Source organism: Uloborus diversus, chromosome 8 (genome assembly GCF_026930045.1).
Source record: "Uloborus diversus isolate 005 chromosome 8, Udiv.v.3.1, whole genome shotgun sequence".
In the NCBI taxonomy this organism is placed as follows: Eukaryota; Metazoa; Arthropoda; class Arachnida; order Araneae; family Uloboridae; genus Uloborus; species Uloborus diversus.
The window spans coordinates 138,331,588-138,354,531 of record NC_072738.1 but is presented as its reverse complement, the minus strand read 5'-3'; the positions used below and the strand labels follow the sequence as shown (position 1 = coordinate 138,354,531).

The following is a 22,944-nucleotide window of genomic DNA, read 5'->3' as shown; positions in this document are numbered from 1 at the left end:
GGTTTGAAATGACTAGAACTAGAACTGCACTTTTCTTCGTTTGTGGTGTCATTTTCTTGAAATTTTCGAAAACTACAGGAATGCTTAAATTGTCCTTTCTGACCAGAAAGGTTATTTTGTCCTTTTGAGTGCGTTATGAAAAGTGCTTAGTTTTTTTAAAAAAAATCTGTTATTTTATTCTTTTTAGTGTAAATGTATTTCCGAAATAGAATCATTTTACCACAACGAAACTTCACCTTATTTTTCCATACAGTCGGACCTCCATATATCGAAGTAGCAAATTGCCGGAAAAAAATTCGATAAATAGAAATTTTGATATAGAGAAAAAAATCTGTTTTTATCATAAAAACCTCCTAAAACATTAAAATTAAAGCTAATTTTCGTGTACAAAACCCAATTTCTAATTTATACGAGCTTCGGATTAAATGAAAGTTAAGAATTAAAAAAGTAACAGAAATTGCACTTTTGCGCCTTCATATATCTTCAATCTTCGGCAATTCAACTTGATCCGCAACATTAGGGTACTTTCGTTTCGACAATGTAATCGAGAAAAAAGTAAAAAACCAATCTACTTAACCTGAAGGATTTTTACTGAAGCTAAAGAGACTAAAAATGATAACCAACAGACAAAAGGGATAACTTGAAACTGATTTTACAGTGTTACAGGTTACAACTAAGATTTGAAATGAATTTGACCGACTATACAGGTATATAATTCTGTTTGCACGTACATACGTATATACTCGTGCTTCACAATATATATGAGTAGACACGTACAAACACGCACTGGATGTATCCACGAATTAATTCGTGTATACTCGTATATGTGTGTATGTACACTTATATATGCGTGTTATAGGTACATCTACTGTACACGTATATGCTCAGGTATGCACGTATGTACTCGAGATACAAGTGCATACACTCATATGATATTCGTTTACACGCGTATATACTCGTACGTACACGTGACACGTATATACTCGTGTAGACACGTATACTGCCGTGTGCAGGTAAACGGCAGTATCTGCAGAAATGAGTTTTCGAGATATTTGAAGAAACGCGTTTTGAATTCAATACTAACAATAGGGAAACATTGGAATTAGACATCTTTTTCGCGTCTTTTTTTCTGCGGAAATATAATAAGCGAGCTTGTACAGTAAAGATAACGTACCGTAGATAACAAAAAAGCAAAAAAATGAAAAATGAAAAATTTGCAGTTACTGCTCTTTACCTGCACACGGCAGTATACACTAGTGATGGGCATAATCGAGATCTTTTGATAATCGAGATCTCGGGAATCGAGTACTTCTGATAATCGAGTGATTGATAATCGAGATCTTTTTAAGTCGATCACTCGAGCGATTGACTTCTCGAGATCTTCCGAATCGAGTACTCGAGCGATTGACTTCTCGAGATCTTTGAAATCGAGTTCTCGAGCGATTGACTTCTCGAGATCTTTTGAATCGAGTACTCGAGCGACTGACTTCTCGAGATCTTTTGAATCGAGTACTCGAGCGATTGACTTCTCGAGATCTTTTAAATCGAGTACTCGAGCGATTAACTTCTCGAGATCTTTTGAATCGAGTACTCGAGCGATTGACTTCTCGAGATCTTTTGAATCGAGATCTCGAGATGTTTTAAATCGAGATCTCGAGATGTTTCTAATCGAGATCTCGAGATGTTTCTAATCGAGATCTCGAGACGTTTGAATCGAGTACTCGAGTAGTTCATTTTCTGAGCCTGTCCAAAATTGAGTTGACTGCTACGGGGGTGCCCACTAAAAGGGGGTGGGGCAGGCGCAGCCTGTGCAACTAAAATTTTTAGAGCCGGTTTTTTGAGAGGGTTTTTTAAATCTCATTTTCGGAAGTGGGGGAGGGGGTCCATGGCGCTGCCTGCGAAACCAAAATTATTAGAAGCGGTTTTTTTGGGGATTTTTTTTTAAATCTCATTTCGGGAGGGGGGGGGGGGAGAGCTTTTTCTAGACGGATGCTCCGTAACATTTGAGAGGGTGCGCCATCGCCCTGCGAATGGGGGGAGTGGACTCCCTTGACTTCAGTTGAATTCCCGAGTTGTTTTGGCAGGGGTGCGCTCGAAATAGGAATGTGACATTTAGCCTACCATTTAGGGGTATAATAAGGGGTGAACCCTCCTGGCTTTTAGAAGTTTTAGGTTAAATTGGGGGGTATTGACACCCCCTTTTAGAAAAGAGATCAATACCACTGCCCCCAAATTCCATGAAAAATTCTAGTTTTTACATTTAAGTGGGTTTAGTTTTTTGTTGTTTTTCGATAAAATGAGCAGATACACCTTTTGTCCCCTTACCCTCCGGTAAAGTTCGAAATGCAAGCTTGTTTTAGGGGGTCGATTCGCTAGATTTTAGTCTTCATTTTGGGGTCGCAATCCTTGGGGGATGCAGGTTCGACTAAATTCCCTGTTAGCTTGTCAAAAACTAGGAGCTCGGCATTTGGACGACTGAGTGATTTATTCGAACGGTTATGCATTTGAACTAATGATTTTCAGTTATCACGTGATTATTTCGAATGGTTTCAGGCTCTCAAACACGAAGTTAATAATGTAAACAAGTAGGGGAATAGCTGCTCTGCGCAAAAGTACTCATTCTTTCCTAGTTTATAGCTTTGCTTTTTTTTTTTGATGTTCTTGTTGAGAGTAGTTAAGTATATTTATCTGACTAATACATGAGGAGGGAGGGTAAAATATTTCTGATTGCGTTTTCCAGAGGATTGGGATTCCCGACGCATTGAAAAGTGTACAAGTGTGGCTTGAAGTGCATTGAAGTTCATGATTATTTTTTTTCTTTCTTGATCCGCTCTTTTTTCTTTTTCTTTTTCATTCGTCGACTTAAGGAATATGCAATAACAGTAAAAGTGTTGGGAGTGAAGTTGAAATGTTTCTGAGTGCATTAAAAAGAAATATTGAAGTTTGTCGCGTGGGATTAATTTTAGCTTCCACTCTTCGGCCCAATTTTTAAATAAAAATTACATTTTATACAGATTTCTTTTTTTTTTTTTTGAAATTCCATACGCAAGATATTTGTGACTTCTTGTGTGCGTAGCATTTATTTTCGCTTGGGTAGTTAAATTTAAGTATTTTGCTTGTTTTACTCGCTTCTGTTTATGTCATATTCCTTATAGTTTCGTAAATGTTGATTAGTATATTTACTCAACTTAAAAATTTTCAGTCAATTAATGTGCTGATTTTATGTTTTTTTTTTTTTTTTTTTTTTTTTTTTGTAAAGTTGAGGCAAAACTGCTGAAAATGCTTAGGCTCGCAACGATCCATTTCGGAACTTGAGGTTCCGTAGCTACGTTTCATTTTCCGTGAACTGGTCCTCAAAAAGGTTAAAATTGATTGCCAAGTTTCTCTGAAAAGCAGATTACGTATTCGGTTTTCAAATCATCCGAGATGCTCGATAACCGAGCATTCCACAACAAACAATGTATTATACAAGAGAGAGCACGGGGGAGGGGGGTAAATGGCGCAGATCGCGCCATTGAAGTTTTGAAGAGGAGAGGGTAACTTAAGCGGACTTTAATTTATTTTAAGGGGTTCAACGTCGCATTTAAGGGATGAGTGTCATCGCCATGGGGGGGGGGGGCACCACTGCATTATAAACACCTTGCGTTCAAACATTTCATAAACGTTTTAACATGGCTGCCACAGCGTTAACAATCGCTTTAAAACGTTTACTCAACGAAGTGTGCTCTCTGAGTAACCCCATTCGAAAAAAAGCAGAAGCAATTATTTGATTCAATAACCTTATAGAATGACAGGGGTGACATATTTGAGAAGCTATGATTTGATTCTAAAACCTTATAGAATGACAGGGGTGTCCGTCCGTCCCTGTGAGCAATGGCGAGCTTTCTATGACAATCCCCCCCTCCCCCAAGAAACGATAATCCGAAAAAGGGCTAAGACTACATTACATTTTTAATTACACGGTTTGTACCATACCGGTCAAGGGCGCCCCTATGCAAAATTTTAAGGGGGGAGGGGCTCAGATATTTTCCCCATGGTTTAATAGGATATTTTCCCCATAGAAATCGATTTCAGTACAGATTAGAGTTATTAAAATTTGACATTTTTAATAACTTATTGATTAATTGCTAGAGAAGAAATGATTTTACATTTTTGCAAAAAAAAAAGTACTAAAAGCAATTATGTCCTAATTTCAAAGAAGAGGGAGGGGGCTTGAGCCCCCACTTGCTCCCCCCCCCTATTTGGAAGCCCTTGATACCGGTTTAATATATTTTTAAGTTTAACAACTCTCAAGTTTAAACCTGCTAGTGTCGCCCAACGACTTGCCCATATTAACATTATCCCTCACTTTTTGATAAAAATTGTACATACGTACGTATTTAATCTTAATAACTGTCAAGTTCAAAACAGTGTGGAAAGCGTTTCTCTATCCTTTGTTTCAAGATTTCACCACCGGATCACACCAGGGGCGGATACAGGAAACCACTTGAAGGGGGTGGGGGTCATGCTGAAGAAAGCCCTCCCCCATGAACGAAATTCCCGTTTTAAGTACGAAAAAATTCTGAAACTTTTTTGGGGGTCAATAAAAAGCCCCAAATCGGTCAGGAATAAGGCACATAATTGGGGATAAACGTTGCAAATTAATTTCATGAGCAATAAAACAAAATAGTAGTTCAAATATTTTCTTTGAAAAATAATTGATGTATTGAAAAGATAAGATACTGTCATCGTTTGCATTTTATGCATAAATTATTTGAACACAATGTGTACGGATACTATTCTCGAGAGTTCAGGGGGGGGGGGGGTCATGACCCCCACGACCCTTCATTGTATCCGCCGCTCACACAACACATGCCCCTCCATAAATCCGCTCATATGATAATTAACGATTTTCGTTCTAAAAATTCGTTCGATTATTAAGGAATCTCTCAATTATCGAAAATTTGAAGCCAAACATTCAACTATTACCCCATTTGAATAAAGCAAGAGAAAAGCAATCATTCGATTTTAAAAATCATTCCAAATCTATCCATTCCAAGAGCAAAGGGCACCACCTATGAAGCTCTTCCCCCAAGTGCACAACCCCCAAAAGAGACAAAATCCCCTGAAAATTACAATCCCGCATTTTACGTCAAAACTCCCCCCCCCCCCTCCCCTCTTATTTGCACCCATAGGAATGAATTACACGAGAAGTTAACCACTTGTTTTATTACGAAATAATTAAGTACCTTTGTGCCGAGAAGTAACATGAAATAACAAACGTTTTGTATCCCAAATATACAGAGTACTGCAGAAACGTGTTTTGGAGTTTTAAGGTACCCTTTTTTCAACAAAATAGTAAGCTTTTACATATAAGGGGCCATTCCTTTGTTACATATGGATGAGTTTGGCCATTTTGACCCCTTCCCCCCATGTAAGAATACGTAAGGTTTTTCAAACCCCTCCCCCTATTCTTACATAAGATTCCATTTCGTTTTTCGAAATAATGAAATAACTAATCTAATATCACTGGAATCGAAAATTAATTCACTATTATTAAATTAAACCTTTTTGTGTGAAGAAATATTTACTAAAAAGTTGGAATCTAGACTGAATGTGTTTTCGACTTTTTTTTTTTTTGTATATGATGCGATAGTAGTTAAAATAAAACATGCCATACATAGTGCAATTCTTTTATTATGTTTTACATTATTAATTCTTCGTAAAACAAATAAAAAACAGTCATCCTAATACGTTTTTATTTTCCAGACGCAAATGAAACATCGGCTTGGAAAATACTGCGTAAGAATGCGTTTGAACCCCTCTCCCCCCCCCCCCCAAGTATGTAGACATTTTTCCAACCCCACCCCCTCGGGACCCTTACGTAATTAATGAATGGTCCGTAAAGACATCCAGTAATGTCCTTACATCCACAATCTCACTATTTTGCGTTGAAAAAAGGGTTCCTTGAAACCCCGAAACATGTGTCTGCAGTGATCTGTATATTTGGGCTCTAAAACGTTTGTTATTGCCTATTACACTTGTATCATTACTCAATCGTATAGTCGAAGGTGAACGTAAGGGGGAAGACATCCCCTCAGGTTTTCAACTTAAGTATTCCCCCTTTTTACCTGAACTTTACTTTTAAGGCCTCTCAAGTTAGAACCTTATAAGCGCCTCCAACCTTTACTTCCACCACCGGGACGCACAACACATGTCTCCCACAGACCCGTCCATGTGTTCATTCATTAACACCTTTCGCTCAAAACATATCATTAGACTACCAAGCATTCCCAAAGAATCATTTGATAATCAAGCATTCAACAGTATGCATTCAATTATAACACTATTCGAATGAAACATTCGAAAGGCAATTATTTGATTGTAATACCATTTAGATCGCAAGGGTACCTATTCCTCAAGTGTGCTGGCACACTTTTTAAAATTAGGGATCCTCTCTCCCCCTCAAGAAGGACACTCCCTAAAAAAGTCTAACGTCCATTAGGAATTTCAATGGCGCAGTCTGCGCAATGACCCACCTCCCCTGTGGGCTCCTCAGCGCAGCCCGTCTTTCTGGGGGAAGGGTTAAAAGGTTTCAATGAAAATTTTTTCGAAAGACAGAAAAAAACCATGCTCATTCATAAGTAAAATCATTAACTTTTCAAAGCCAGCCCTTCGACCGCCTGAATGACGGATCCGCCCCTGCAACTAAAACACTTCAGAAGCAAGGGTGCTCACCCGCCCTGAGGTCAAGCCCCCCTCCCCACCCTCAATATCGCAGAGACCTCCCCCCAACAAATGAGAAAAATATCCCTTAAAACACCCCCCCTAAAAATGTCAATGTCTGCGCCATGACCCCCCCCCCCCCTCCATAGGTGGGCACCCTTGTCAGAAGTCAACTATATTGAGAGGTTCATTCGATTATGAAATCGATCGAAGAATACACTGCTCGAGTGATTGACATCTCGAGAACTCAAGATCTCGAGAACTCAATATCTCGAGAACTCAATATCTCGAGAACTCAACATCTCGAGAACTCAACATCTCGAGAACTCAACATCTCGAGAAGTTCAAAGCGAGAACTCGAGCAGTTGATCGCTCGAGCACTCGGAAAGTGACAATCGAGAACTCGAGCAGTTGATCGCTCGAGTTCTCAGAAAGTGATAATCGAGAACTCGAGAAGTTCATCGCTCGAGAACTCGAAAAGTGATAATCGAGAACTCGAGAAGTTCATCGCTCGAGAACTCGAAAAGTGATAATCGAGTACTCGAGAAGTTCATCGCTCGAGAACTCGAGATACGATAATCGAGTTCTCGAATGATCTTGAATAATCGAGTGATTCGATTATGAGAACTCGATTATGCCCATCACTAGTATACTGCTGTAGGTAATCACGTACACATGCTTATATACTTGTGTATACACGTATATACTTGAGTAGGCGCGGATATGCATGTATCTGATGCACACATGTATCTACTCATACATGAACGTGTTTACTAATGTTTACACGACACGTATATACTCGTGTATACACACATACGCTTGTGCATATACTTGTAACTATAAAAAGAATCGTAATAGACAAATATTAGGGTTGTTTATAATGGTTTTTCATCTATTTTTTACTATGACCACTTTCCCCCACCCCATGGGGTAAAGTGGTCATAAATACAAAGGAAAAAGAAAGTATTATAAAAGTACTTAATTCAATATTTATTTTCCTGAAACTCAATGTACTGTGTTCTTTAATAATGCAATCTTACTACTATTATATATGCGAAAGTTTGTCTGTATGGATGTTTGTTTGTTACTCTTTCACGCAAAAACTACTGAACGGATTTTCATAAAACTTTACAATAATATAGCTTATGCATCAGAATAACACATAGGGTAGTTTTCGTCGCGTTATGGGGGGCAAAACCCCCTTACGGGGCAATAAAACACAATTTTTGTATAAATTCTCTAATATTGGGATGAAAAAATACTTGCACATATTTACATTATATGTCCATCGAAAGCTCTGATTTTTCTGCTGAAGATGGCACCTGTTCGAAATTTCTAAGTAGAATAAAAAACGAGTTATGAGCTTTTTAGTTCCATGTTCGAAGGCTTTCCTCAACTCAATACAGTATTTAGTGTATCATCTCAACTCCCTGTCGATAGCGGCAATTGTTGTATTGTTGACTATCTTTGCTTTTCGTGACTGTTCAAGGCTTTTCTCAAGTCAAATCTTGAAGTAAGATTTTTGCACAAGATTGGCAAATAATACATGATTTGGCTGATCATTTTCCACTTAAACGGAACTTTAATGTAATTAATGGTTTTTATTATTATTTATGCTGATTGAACGCTTACTCATTATCCAATCAACCAGCAGATCGCCAAAATTTTTGCAGAAAGATTTCCGTAGCTGATGCATTTGGCAGTTTTTTCAACGTCGCTGTTTTTGATGCCGAAGACTACGTCATAATGTTTCTCAGCTTTCACCATGTGAACAAAATATCGCCAATCAAAGAATTTTCAAAAGCCTTTTTTCACTGTGTTAAATAATCCAGCACAACTAAATTAGGCAAATCCATAAACAGCACAAAAACTTCCATTAATTTTCCTTTTTGCACAATTTCAAACAATCACCAGATTTTACAACTTATTTTGGAAACATTTCGGATGAAACTGTTTAGCGCCATTTTATGGTGACCAAAAGTATGTCAGAATCTGGCGACGATGTCTCTGTAACGAAAATTAATATCATATCGTTTTACAAAGTAAGGAAAGAATGGGGGAGCATCATCGAAGGTGCCCCGAAACTACTTTCGCAAATTCGGTAAAATCGCACCAAGAGCCACAATGATTGAAATTTCCCAAAATAGCTAAAGCAAGTATAAGGGGATTACGAGCGAAGCTACTTTTTTTAAATCACTTCGTACTTCATTTGCCATACAGAGAAGGTTTTAGACTCCATGTTAAAAAAAAAGTATCAACAGATTAATCTTTTTAAACATGAGAAGATTAATTTCATGTTTTGGAAATTTGTATATGCTTAAATATAGTGCTTTCGTTTCTAAATCAATACTATTTTGTTCTTTATACTTATTGCTATTTTAGTTTTATGGGTAAGGAAGAAACTCCATTTTTAATCACGTCAAAAAGATGTGTTTAAAATTCTTTCACTTAAAACAGAAAACAAAAGCAAGTAACGATTTTTTCTCTTAATTATTACTGACCCAGACAACGCCGGGTATTTTCACTAGTTTAAAATAAAAAAAGTTTAAAGAATTCATTTTATCTATTGTTCACACAAGTTGAAAACCTACGATTTTATGATCACTTTACCCCACCAGTCCCTATTTTTTTTTTAAAAACAGGCAGAATGATATTGAATGGGACAAAGGTTGAATGAGTCATCACTAAGTTTCAATAAATTTGCTTCAAAAGTTACCTTTTAGTGTCCAACAGTGCCTTTAATTATCCACATAACTTGACAGTATTTTGGTTCTTTAAAGTAGAGCCGCATAGTTTAGTTCTTTATGTTTCTAAACCAGATCTTTTTTGAAAAAAACATTCCGTAATGAATCAATCTTCTGATTCAAAAGTATATTTGTTTTGTTTACAAATTTGCATATTTTCAAATGCATAGAAATTAATAGGTTCAGAAATTCAAGAACACGTTTGATTCCCGACATTGAACGTAGCAGTGGGTCGCACGGATTAGTTTTGTGTGCCGTATGTTGGGCACTACTGTTTTAGAGCATTAGAATTCCTCGTTTTCTGTATTCTATCGCCGTACTTAAGATCTTTATTTTCTAAAACACGCAACAAATTAAGATAAACTCTGATAAATTTAATAATAAAGTCCTTACGAGTGATGGAATTGAACTCGCATGCAACTGAATTGCTTTTTTTTTTTTTTGAGTAGGCGTGGCAAAACTAAGAATGTGAAATTTTGCTACTACAGAATATGAAACATAAGAAGTGTTGAAAATGACAGAAGATTCAAAATAAGTGATGTCCAGGCAGTAAAATCACATCACAAAAAATGGCAAGCGACTGCGACAGAAGGGGATGCAATGAGATTTCAAAATTCAGATTTGATTTTTGGATCATTCAATTTTCCACTTTTAATAGCTTTTATGAGCTATACTGTTAAATCACTCAAGATTTCTAAGGCTCCTTTAGCTACTGTTCCTTTCTCTTTGTCCAGGACATTTTTCCATGACTTGAAATAAATTTCCATGACTTTCAATGAAAATTTCAGTTTTCCATGACTTTTCCAGGTCTGAAATTCTGTTATTTTTTTTCCCATGACCCGTACGAAACCTGGTTCATTAAATTTGACTTAAATTTGCTGTTTCCCCTTTTCATCACCGAAGATTTAAGAATTTAAATTCTAAAACTTATTGAGAGAAAGGCTTCGAATTCCCTCTTCTTAAGTCTTTTAAAGATACCTAAAATTGAATTCTGAATACTTCAGCTTTGAATATTTTTTGGGAAAGGGGAACCCCGAACCCCAAGACTACTAAAGTTACTCTTTTAAGACTCCAGTGTCGGAATTTTGCCTAAAGAGAGCCCCTTCCTCTTGACATTGCCAAAGGCAGCTTAAAAGTTTTAAGATTTCAATTACAAACACTTTTCGGGAGAGGGTCCCAAATGCCGTTTTACTCAAGTCCATTTAATTATAGCCTCAAATAGTTTTTAATACATCAGCTACAAAACATTTTCATGTTAAAACACCAAAACCATCTCTCATAAATTTACCAAAGATTGCCTAAATTAATGTCTTTAAGACTCCAATTTTTGATTTTTTTTAAAACCTCCCCCTTCCCCCTTTTACATCATTAAAGACAGCCTAAAACTTTGACTTTTAAATTTTTAAGAGCTAGCAGAGGAGATGTATCAAACCACTCTTAGTTTCAAAAATGACTTTCAATTCAGTTTTTCGATATTTTATACTGTAACCCTTGAGTAACACCCCCCCCCCCCCCTGTCTTAGATTGTCCAAAATATCAACGTTTTAAGACCTCAGTATTGCGGGTTAATTTGCGAACTGATTACCCTCTTTGAGACAGAAGCGTTTTTTCGCAAATTCATGCTGCCGTTATTTTTCTTTCCTTTCTATCCCTCCCCCTCCCATATTTCCATTCTAGCGAGTGCTAGATTCAATGACATTGGAATTTAGCGATTCCTAAAGTCTTTGTCAAGAATGCAGTAACAGTTGCTCATCAGCGTTTCCAACCCGCTTGAAATTTCCCCTCGTTTATTTCCAAAATTCCCATTTTCATTGAAATCCCCCCGATAGTTTCCGTTTTACCTGGTAGGGTGGACGCCGTTTGCTGCGACGTAATTATTTCAACTCGTCAGCAATCACTCTCAATCGGTGATTCAGATTCAACTCTGAAGACATTTTAAGAGCGTACATCATTTTCATTTATGCGTGTAAAGTTTTAAAAAAAAACGCAAATGAAAAAAACGAAAGAATGATCGAAAATAGCATGAGAAAAAGCTAAATTTTCAATTAGAGCCGATTATTTCGAAAAATCAGGGAGAATAGCGAGCAACTCCTCGGTCTGCAATACAGTGAATTGGAAATAACGGAGCTGTACCTAAAAAAAGTCAAACAGCGCGAGTCGAAAAGCCATTCTTCCAAAAGAACGTTGCAAACAAAACAAGCCCATGGCGGAAAATCGAGAGAATGTCTATGTAAATTAGTTGTTATGGAACGGTCCAGTAATTAAAGCATATTTTCCAAACACTGTATTTTTTTAAGTAAAAACTGAAAGAAAGTCTTCGAATTTCTTTCCGTCCCGACCTCCGTCTCTGAAATTTGTCCAAGACGGAAATCTGTCCCGAGACGGAAGGTCTTGCACCCATGATTGTATTCATATGAAATACATACTTATGAATACATTGTATTCATAAGTACAGCTTTTTCAGCATGGCTTCAGGACTATATTTCTCAATGGAAGCACCTAAAACCGGCACTTTGCAATGACAAACTACATTAGTTAAATAAAATATGTCAGAAAGAAGGCAAGTATTTTAATAGAGTACCGGATGTGCAAGACCAATATAAACAAAAAAAAAGAAACAAATTTGCTTGAAACTGCTTGAACATGAGACTTCATCAGAAACAGGCATGTAAAAACGACCGCCATTACAATATTTTTTTCGCGAACCACTGGTTGGGAGCCGCTGTTCTATATTGATGTACCGAAAGTTACAGAACAAATTTTTAATTGGTTCATCTTGAAAAATTTAAATCCTTAACTATTTCACTTTGTCCCAATTTCCACTACCCAATTTCCACTACATAATTCCAGCCTACATAATGCAGGATAATTTTAATTACCAGATCCAACGTAGCGGGCAGATACAGTATGGTGACCCAACGCCTCCTAAATAATAAATGCTTGTTGCTTTCGCTATTAACATAGAACAAAAGTGATCCCAATAAGCAAATTTCTGTACTCTTGGCATAGCCATCTATTGAAGGTCTGAAGAATTTGCATTTAGAAGTTAATTGTGTTCTCTGCTATTAATTTCCAATTTTGAAATTAACCAATTAAGTTTAAGCTTATTAAGCTTTGAATTTTTTGGATTCATTGCCATAGCAAGCCGTTATTGTCTTGCCGCCCGGTAGTGTTGAAAGTGTCCCACAGCAAAATCACTTTTGAGGCAAATGCGATAGGCATTTAGTATTACGGAGGAGTTAGTTGTGGATATCTAACGCAACTTTACTTATTCAATGTTCTCTACACATAAAAGATTCAATTAACGGAAATTATGCCTAATGCCAAAATATTCATGTAATATCTTGAATTAACCAAATTTCACTTCAACAAATTTAAAGTCAAGAATTCATATTACAATATAATTTTTAATTTCACAATCACATTCTAGTTACATGAATGGGAGTAAAAAATGGCATGTATTTACAAGTAAGCATCATAATACTAGCATTAAAATAGATGAAACAATGAATATAAAGCACTTTCATAAAATATACCTAGAGTAAAATCGTCTATAAAATTTCATTTAAATGAAGTCCAAATTTTGAAGACTAATGATTGTCGAAATGAATTAAAATTTCTTTTAAGTATTGCAATTATTTAATAGCTCCAGCAAGCTCCTTTACAACTGAAGATTTCAACTGAGGAATTGTGCTGATTTTACAAAGTTTACTGCTTGCGTATTTCGCACGTACAGCCTGAAAAAAAAATAGGGATCAGTTAGAATGTTAGAAACTAAAATTTTCAAACAGTTTATTCTTTGAGAATAAGTATAAAAACTAAAAAAGAACATCCAAGACAAACAACCCTTATTGTAAACGATTCATTCGACTTTCATTCTAGACTATTTGGGAAGAGTTGGGAGAAAAGCATAATTTTAAAGGTTTATTAATAACAAGCCGATGTGTGCATCACATGACTTCCTTTTACTCCAATTTAATGTCATTTCCCCATTATTGGCAATGTTAATGTGATTCAATTGTTTACTCTCTAAATACCACCAACAATGGCCAAATTGAAACAAAATTTAAAATTAAAAAAAAAATCTCCAAATTTGTCAACAAGTTGGCGACAAAACATTGCGACCAAAAGACTGGCGATATATCGCCAAGTGTCGGACAAATTATAACACCAATTGAGTTTATATGGAAACTAATGATTTCCTCCCAAAAAGGGGCAAAACACCCCCTTAGGAACATCCGAATGCATCCAAAAGGGAAGGTGCACAACCAGGGCCGATCCTAGCAGGTGTGCAGAGTGTGCGCCGCACAAGGGCGGCCAATGCAAGGGGCGGCCGCAGGATGCATCATATAGTTCTTATAATCAAGCAAAATTCCTCAAGAATTTCTCGCAAGATAACTCATAAGTAGAATAAATATGCTGATTTTTAAATGTTCAATTGTCAAAGTATGTATCGATTTCCCGACAGCATAGCATAGTTTAAGAAAAATAGAAGGTTAGGGAACATTGTGTTGGTTCATTGTCCATTAATATCTGCTCTTAACACACATGCTTCATTTGGTTGCAAAGTTTGTGAAAGAACCGGTAATCAGGCATGGATACAGGAGAGGGGAAAGGCCCCCCTTCTGAAGCATGAAATGGTGCCGTCTAAAAGGAACACCGAGGGCGGCCACTAATGTTTACCCCCCCCCCCCCAAGCTTTAATAGACCTAAACAATGAAGACATATTTTATTTATTTAAAAAAAGCTATACTGATTAGGTACTCTCGCAAGCATTTCAAACAACAAACTATGTAACAACTGTGTTTAACAATCGTGGATGCGTGGGCAGAAAGTGGAAAATTGCGACTCCTTTGAGAATAACATATATGAATGACGAACTAAAATATTGTACTTTTCCCCCTGTACGACAATTTTTCTGATTAAAATCTTGAATGAACTGCCCGGTTTCAGATTAGGTAGGAGGACAGGGCTCTTGCCCCGGGTAGCAAATTTAAATGTAGCTCCAAAACGGAGATCCAAAAGGATGCCATGACCTCCTTGACGAAACTAAAGGCGGCTTAAAATTGCATTTCTAGGACTTAACTTTCGGAAAATTTCGCTGGTTGAACCATCGATCTTAGGGACCCAATTAAGGGAAGTCAGTACCCTAAATACTTTCAAAAATTCGATTTTTTGATTTTTATATATTTTGAAACTCCATTTCAATACCTTTTTAATGATACAAATTTCTTGATCGTGCTCATAGTAAAAGTAAGTTAAAATAAGCTTTAAAAAAAATGTAAGCCTATTTTGATGAGGTATGATTTTCTCCTTTAATAAATTGCAGTATCTCAAAATGGTATTTTTGAAATTAAATGTTCCTTTTTCTCATAAACTAAATTGTGTTAGGCTTTGAAATTTTTACCACCTATTCCATACATCTAATTGCATATACTGAAGTAAATTTTTTCTCATTTTCGAAAAATATTTTTTTATAGAGCTGATTTCGTGCTGCAAAATGGCATTTTTTGAAAAAAAAAAAAAAAATACAGTGACTTACACATTAGAATTTGTTTAAAAAAACTAAGCTTTCTTTCTGTAAAACTTTACTTCAGTGTAGAGAAAAGAGTATTTAAGGTACAGAAAATATTTCATAATTGTATGTTTAATACATTTTCAGAAAAAGGTACATGAACCTATGCAAATTAACATTGACGGTACTGACTCCCCTTAAGTCTGATTCACCTCTTCCACCTTAACTTAATCAAGCATAGCCTAAAAATGTTGGCCCCAAAATCCAAAACGTGTTTTCAAACGACAGCCCTTCCTATCATCAAACGTCATATAAAATTGCTTTGGCATTTTTCGAAATTTTTCCAGTGGAGGACCCCGAAATCTATTCGCAAACATTACTACCAAAGACAGTCTCAATTAGCATCTTTAGAGAAGCCCCTAATTCCACCCCCTCTCACTTAATGTATTGAAAAATAAACTAAAATTGCGTTTTTCAAACATCAGTTTCGAGAACTTTTGGGGAAAGACCCTGGATCCCCCTTTTCTCCAACGCAATCACTATACCTGAAAATTTCGTTTTTAGACTGTTCCGTGGAGCCACAGTTTCCTGCCTAAACTAGCCTGAAATTGACTTCAGTTTCAAAAACACAGTTCGTGAGGGCATACTGAACCCCCGCCCGCTCTTAGTCCCATCGTTATCAAACAATGCTTAAAATACGATTTTGGGTCTTATATTTCTAAAGAATTCCGGAGGAGAACGGTGAAAAATATCTGAAAGATCCGTAGAAGCTTCCCAGTTTTGTTAACGTCACCAAAGATAATATAAAATTGCGATTTTAGAAATATCCACTTAAGAGCCCCAAAATCCTTCCTTCCCAAAAATAGCCTATAATGGGTTTCAGTTCTGAAAAATATTTTGGTTCGTAATATTTTCACGTTTCCCCTATTGTTTTCAAATCTTGTCAAAAATGGGTTTTTAAAAAAATGGTGCCGAGAAATTACCGGAGGATAGCCGCCAGATCCCCTACCGCCACCAAAGACAGCCTAAATTTGCGTTTTAAACATATTTCGAAATCTTTCGATGGAAGACGATTGAATCTCCCTCCCTCTTGCAATGTCAACATAGGTAACCCAAAATTGCGGGTTTAAAATGTCAGTTTCGGAGATTTTTCGGGAAGAACGCCGATCCTTCCTAAGCTATGGTCCTAAAAAATAGCTTCAAATTGTTTTTAGTTTTGAAAGAATTTTAGGAAAGAACTACAACATTACTTTCACCTAACGTATCGAAAAAGATCCTAAAATTGCGATATTTGACGTCAATTTCGAAAATTTCTCCATGCACCTTAAATATAGGTACTTGACTCTTTTGTCCTTGCAACCAAACACAACTAAAGATTAACTAAAGATATTTTTCATACGCCAATTTCGATAATTTTCTTGGAGCAATCCTCCTCCCCTGAACCCCTAACACCTCCCCCCACGCTTCCCCTTCCTCCGTCCCTTCTCTGATGTCACCGAAGAAAGACTATAAAATGCGTTTTTACGACTGGTAAATTTTGGTATCTATTACTTTCTTCAAAGATATAAATTGTACCTAATTAGTTTCTTGCTATAAAAAATGTCTTCCTTTTTATAAGATATTTTTCTGCCCCCCCCCCCTCTTTTTAAATTCGAACTTGGCATTTAAAGAAAGAAGAATTTAAAGAAAGATTTATATAGACGTGTTAAAGATTAGTCAAAATATGCAAATTACTCTTAAGGGGCGGCACATTAGGTCTTTGCACACGGGCGGCCGACACCCTAGGATCGGCCCTGTGCACAACTAGGCAACACTAGGAGTCTACATATCAAATTAACTTTCTAGGACATACCGTTTGAGTTATGCGAGATACATACATACGTAACGAAAAAATTTGTTGTAATTAACTCGGCGGTCGTCAAAATAGATATTTCGGGTGTCTGTAGGTTCCTAGGCATATATCCACGTGTGGTTGGGTCGAAAAAAAACTACATTCATTCGGGGGAGAGAAAAATGGAAATTAAGGCAGATTTTTGAGTGAAATTTCTTTTGCTAATACAATACTTCCTTTTTTGTAAAAAGGAAGTAAAAATGGTAAACAGCTCTTATCTGTGAACATTGGAGAGAAAAAAAAATAATCAAAAAGGGGTTATCGGCATAATTTGCCTATATGTATCAGTCTATATATATATCAAGATAGCAGGGATGTGCCCAGTGGCGTAGCTACGGCATCTGCCGCCCGGGGCGGTCCCTCAATTTGCCGCCCCTTCACTTAGACATACTCTTTACTACATGTAATCGGAACGCCAAAAGAGCTGGAAAATCTAACTGCTGGGTCAGTTTTTCGTCAAGTTAACGGATCGAATCATAGACTACTCATGGGGGGGGAGAGGGGGTAAGAGCCCCCTCACTTTTAAAAGTTTAGGCATGCAAAGTTCGTAATGTAAAGACAAATTAAAAATGAATTTCTTGTTTTTTTACTCACAAAATCATTTATTAAGTTTTGAAAATCCAATCTGTTAATTGATGCTCTATTGACAGAATAGATAGATACAGAATGAGTCACTTGCGACTCGGGAACCCAAGATAATTTTTTTTATCAATTTGAGCTTAGAAAAGCTCCGCTCGCAACTAGCTACGCTGATCGCAATTGCTGAAAAAATTCTCAACAATATAGCTATGTTAGGAACGGAGTTTTCTAGTCTGTACTTGTATATGAATTGTAACAGTTCTAGAGGACCTTTGTTTTTGTCCCAAGTTTTCACTTGATTTTCAGTTGCAATCATAAAATTTTGGAGTCTTTCTTTCAGAAAGAAATTGCAGTTGATCAATGTCACCATTAAGATTACAGTTATAACTTTCGTTTAAAAGGTTTGCTGGCATTAGAAATTAATATTTTTCAGCCAGAATGTGTATCGGTTCAAACCCTAATGTTACTTCTTTTATTATTTTGTCCAATGAACTAAACATTTCTTCTGCCAGTTCTGATTCTTATGTTGACACAACGTCTTGGGAACCTTCTTCAAACTTTGATTTCTTTTCTTCCGACTCTTCTTTCAATTATCATTCCTAAATCATCGCAAGTTACCTTCGCAAAAGCAACAGAATTATTCACCAAGTCCTCTCTATTTTCAACTAAGTATGTCTTTAGCGCTTTTAGTTTTACGTGGCACTGGTGTATATTTAGCCCCTTTGTTTGAAGGTACATCTGTGTGTCATTTCTAAAAGCACAGATTCCCATAGATAAAGAAAGCATAGAAAAGGAAAAGACTGAAGAGCATTTAAAAGTAATCCAGCATCAGATCTCGTACCTGTATTTTCCTCTTCACTCGTCAACTTTCCCAAAGCATTCAAAATATTAGAGAACTGTTTTTTAACTATTGTCAAAGCTCCTCCTCTTGTACTCCATCGAGTCTATTACTCCCTTAACATTTTGACCTGCAGATGAAGTAAGAACGTCCCACCAGTACGTGGATGCCGAAAAAAAATGAACAAGCGTTGGACAGTTGCAGAAAAGGTTACAGAATTCACTGCAGCAGATGCTGCCATGTTCGCATGCTAAATTTAAGGAACAATTTGTGCACGCTACGAACTCTGCTTTTGATTAACTTGTTTAATTCTGGTCTGAACACCAATGTGCTTGCCAGTCACCAGAGGCATTGTCATACACATGCCCCCCCAGTTTTGGATCCTATTCTATCACTTTGTAACTTTTGTCAAATCGTTCGAGATTTCTTCCGCAGTTTTACCCTTTCTTTGAAGAAAATCTATGAACGATTCTACAACCCTTAAATCATTGCCATCAATCATGACATATCGCATAATTTGGCTAAGTTGGTCTTTATGTGATATGTCTGGAGTGCTGTCAAAAATTAGGCAGTAGTACTTTGCTTGTTTAATTTGCTGAATTATAGTACCCCTTACTTTGTCTCCCATAATTTCAATGAACTCGTTTTGAATCATGGGAGACATGTACGACGTAGCAAATGTTTTCCCCATTTTGATTCTCAGTACATGCTCTCTAAGCACTGGATCATACTTAGCCAATATATCAACTCTAAAAAGTTTCCCTTGTTTTCGGTCTATTCAATTTCAAGTTCGTGAACTTTTTCTCTGTGGCCTTTAAAAGCCCTAATTTTGCTTTGCCAGGAATCTGATAATGTAAAGCAATCTTAAAAGGATTTCCCTCCATTTTCAATCGCTTTTTGCTTCATTTTATCTTTCTAGACTCTCGAGAGGCCCCACTATTTAAAATTTGCATAAATGTTGAATAACAATAACTTAATAATTGTCATGCTTAATTAAAACTACTATTTGATTTACACAAAATAAAATATATATAATTTTCATTGTTTAGTGAAAATTGCTATGATAAACACAAAATAGATTTCTTTCAGTCTTTGTTGCAACTGCCAAATTAAAAGCCAATGAACAGAACAGTACAAAACTTCTGGTATACATTACAATCAGGAGCCATAAAGTATACCATTAATTCCACTAGTAAGTCATCATCTTTCTAGATTTCCACTTAGTACTTGAACATTGGAGTATTACTTTGCTTTCTCAAAGTATAATTTTTAACTGCTAATCCTGATATAGCACATGCTGCCTTATCATTTATACAAAACTAGCTGTACTCGACGCGCGTTGCTACGCCAACAAAAAAATACATCATTATACTGATTTTCATGACAATCGGTTGAACGGGGCAGAAGTTGCTACTCTGCAGTGCCACCTGGTGGCGAGTGGCTTCAATGAGCATGTTATGCACCTTCTCCATGGAAAAATACATATATATAGCAATTTTCATAATAATCGGTCCAGTTATCAAGTGAAGCCGTGACTATACTCAAATTTTGTACTCGCGCAGTTTGCAAGATCAATCAATCGCTAAAAATATCAAATAGAAAAAGTTTTAAATCCCCCCCGTTGCATGAAAAGCCATAAAACAAAGAAAGAATTTATTTGTTCAAACTCAAGAAAAATGGCAACGGCTAACTTCTTATCAAGGAGATCTTTCATGCGAATTAATTTTAGCATGCCGATAATTTTATTCATATTTATCCAATGGATTGTGACTTAAATTGGAATAAAAAAGGAACTATCGATCGGATTTTTTTTGAACTGGTTTATAAACATTCCCAGTACCAAAAATAACAAACGGTGAAAGTTTCAGTCAAATCTGCCGGGTACTTTTTGACTTCATGGATGACGTACAAACATTCATTTTTATATATAAAGATTGAGTTTTGCTGCACTTCATGAAACATATGCTGCTTGAAGTTACGACTTACTTGAAGTTTTGATGAATCTGCTCTAATTACAATTTTAGCCAAAGCTTTTACCACAGGCATAATGTCCTCTTCGGAATAGTTACTAAAATACTTCAACGTATCATTCCATGAAAAATCTGCTAATAGCCTTAGAGACAGATTTAAAGCAGCTGCAGCTACAATAGAAGGACTGTGATGAGACATTTCATATTCAAGAAGAACCAACTCCATTAGATATTTGGCCAAGGCATGCATAGTGGCATCAACCTAAAACAAATGTTAAATATAGGTTACAAAAAATCTTATTCAATGTGCCAGAAAAAGATTGAAGAAACTAAAAGTAAAATATAAATTTTAATGGTCAAACTAAAGTACTGAAAAAGGCAAAAAGGAAAGTCCTATGCTTTAAAACAAGGTCTGTTAAGTAAGCTACGCTTTACTTTTCAGTAAAAATCTATTGAAACTTAAAAAAATATTGATAGACAACTTAAGATAAATTCAGTAAATTACCACCCATTAGCCAGGGCTAAAGCAGAAATACGTGAAATACACCGCCAGCTCAGTCATTTCCAGCCGAGGACAGCAGTTTCGTGCTTATTGGCACTCATCAGCCCTGCATAGGAAAGTGACTGAGCTGGAGATAGAAAACCTCTTAAGGAAGCCAAGAGTGCGAAACAAACTGGTAGCTAATATAGAATTAGCAGACCAGACGAGTGACCGAAGCAATGGTTTGGTTCAACTCGAAGATTGAACGCGAGGCAAGGTATATTCTGTAAATTACTGCCCATTAGCCAGGGTTCCTTAAGAGGTTTTCCATCTCTAGCTCAGTCACTTTCCTATGTCGGGCTGATGAGTGCCAATAAGCACGAAACTGCAGTCCTCGGCTGGAAATGACCGAGCTGGCGGTGTATTTCACGTAACTTAAGATGAAGCTTTTTGTATAAAAGAGGCAATCATTTCAGCAGGGCAGGGCTTGCCAACTTCTATCGCTTATAATCTGTATTTCAAAAACGTTTTGTTTACGGTAAATTCACTTTTTTCTCAACTGCATGTTTAGACAGTTCAAGTCTAATAAGTTCATATAAACTACTTGTAGGTTAATGGTCTTCTTTATCATCTTCCTCATTGAAGATACAGTGTTCACCTATACTCATTGTTAAAAAAAATTCTATTTTCCTTAGAACCACAATTCTGCAAGTTTAAATTGTTTTGTTGCCAGGTTGTATATCACGCAAAAATATCCCAGATACTATTAACACGTTGAGCGCCATTGTCAGCCATCGGTGGCCGACACTAGACTTTCCGTATAGGCCGCGTCACCCATCGGTGGCCGACAGCGTGTAACATGAGAACTATAAAATTTTACACTATTTTACGGAATTACAGAAAATTTATTTAAAATTTACTTAATTTGGTATCATTACAGGATTAATGAGATTCATTGTAACATGGCAAACATAAAAATGGTTTTCCTTCACAAGTATCACAAAATGTTACAACACGCTTCATCTTTCTCCAAAGGCATCACTACCATCTTTTTTTACATTTTTGTCATAACATAATTTACAGTACTTTAGAACTTCAGAGACTTTTCCCGATTTTCTTTAGAGTTGGTGTTTTTTTCCCGATCTTCTTGCAATTCTGCTGGGTGGAATGTTTTTTTGTCACAACTTGTAAGATGGATTGCTAATTTTTTCCGAAATTCAGTGATGCTAATTTTCTGCTTCGTAATATTTTTATATAGAATAACTTTTTACAACCGTAGTATTTAATAACAATTCGCAAGCTAGTTTTCCATACCATTTTAGAGACTTGCGTAATGGATTGTTGTAGGCGTTCATTTGGTCGGATAAGTCGACAGCCGACTTTTGTCTGTTGTAGTCTACTATAATTTGTAGCTTGATCTTGCCTCCTGATCGGCATTCAACATTTCTGACGAGTGCTTTGTCGATAGAACTAGGATGTCTTTCTTATCTTTCCATTTCAAAATAGTTATCCCCTGGTTATTTTCCTTTGCTATTATTTCTCCTCGTTTTAATATTGTTGAAAGCACTTGGTGCGAATTTCCTCTTTGATTTGTATGTAATGTTCCCACTAAATGGATGTTTTTACTAATTAATTTTTCGGCTAATTCTAAACTTGTGTACCAGTTGTCCGTATAGAGCGTGTGCCCCTTATCAAACAAATCTTCGCAAAGAGACATTACAATATTAGTGGGCGTAGCTTTTTCTTTTTCTAAAGTTTTCCCTGTGTATACATACACAGGTAAAGTTTTCCCTGTGTATGTGGAGAGCATAGGTGTATCCCGATCCACAGCACAACTTAAAATATTTTAATTCCATATTTATGGCGCTTTTGTTTTAAATACTGCCTAAATACAATGCGGCCACGAAATGGAATCAAGGATTCGTCAATACATATGTCCTCGGTCGGATTGTAATATTTTTTGTAATTGGTCTCCAAAATGTCTATAATTGGTTGTATTTTATATAAACGATTGGAACCATTATCTTTTTCGTTGTCTACAAAATGTAGCATTCTTAGTAATAATTCAAATTGGTTCCTTGACATGACCGCTTTTGCAAACGTTTGCAAATAGGCAGGATCATTAGACCAATAATGATGTATGGCCGGCAATTTTACTAATCCCATCCATAGGACGAGTCCAAAAAATCTCTTTATTTCAGACGTACTTGTTTCTGTCCAC

General features: G+C 36.4%; 1 protein-coding gene across 1 annotated transcript in view; it reads right to left on the bottom strand.

Annotated features, from left to right (window-relative positions):
* Window positions 1–12,899: 12,899 nt before the first annotated feature.
* The window catches only part of LOC129227503 (G2/mitotic-specific cyclin-B-like), a 39,406-nt gene continuing 29,361 nt past the window's right edge, over window positions 12,900–22,944 (bottom strand). The window contains exons 7-8 of the mRNA XM_054862078.1: window positions 20,259–20,504; window positions 12,900–13,186 (exon numbers count right to left, since the gene is read on the bottom strand). Coding sequence (XP_054718053.1) covers window positions 13,085–13,186; window positions 20,259–20,504 — 348 coding nt within the window. The 3' untranslated portion in view covers window positions 12,900–13,084. The remainder of the gene's footprint in view (window positions 13,187–20,258; window positions 20,505–22,944) is intronic.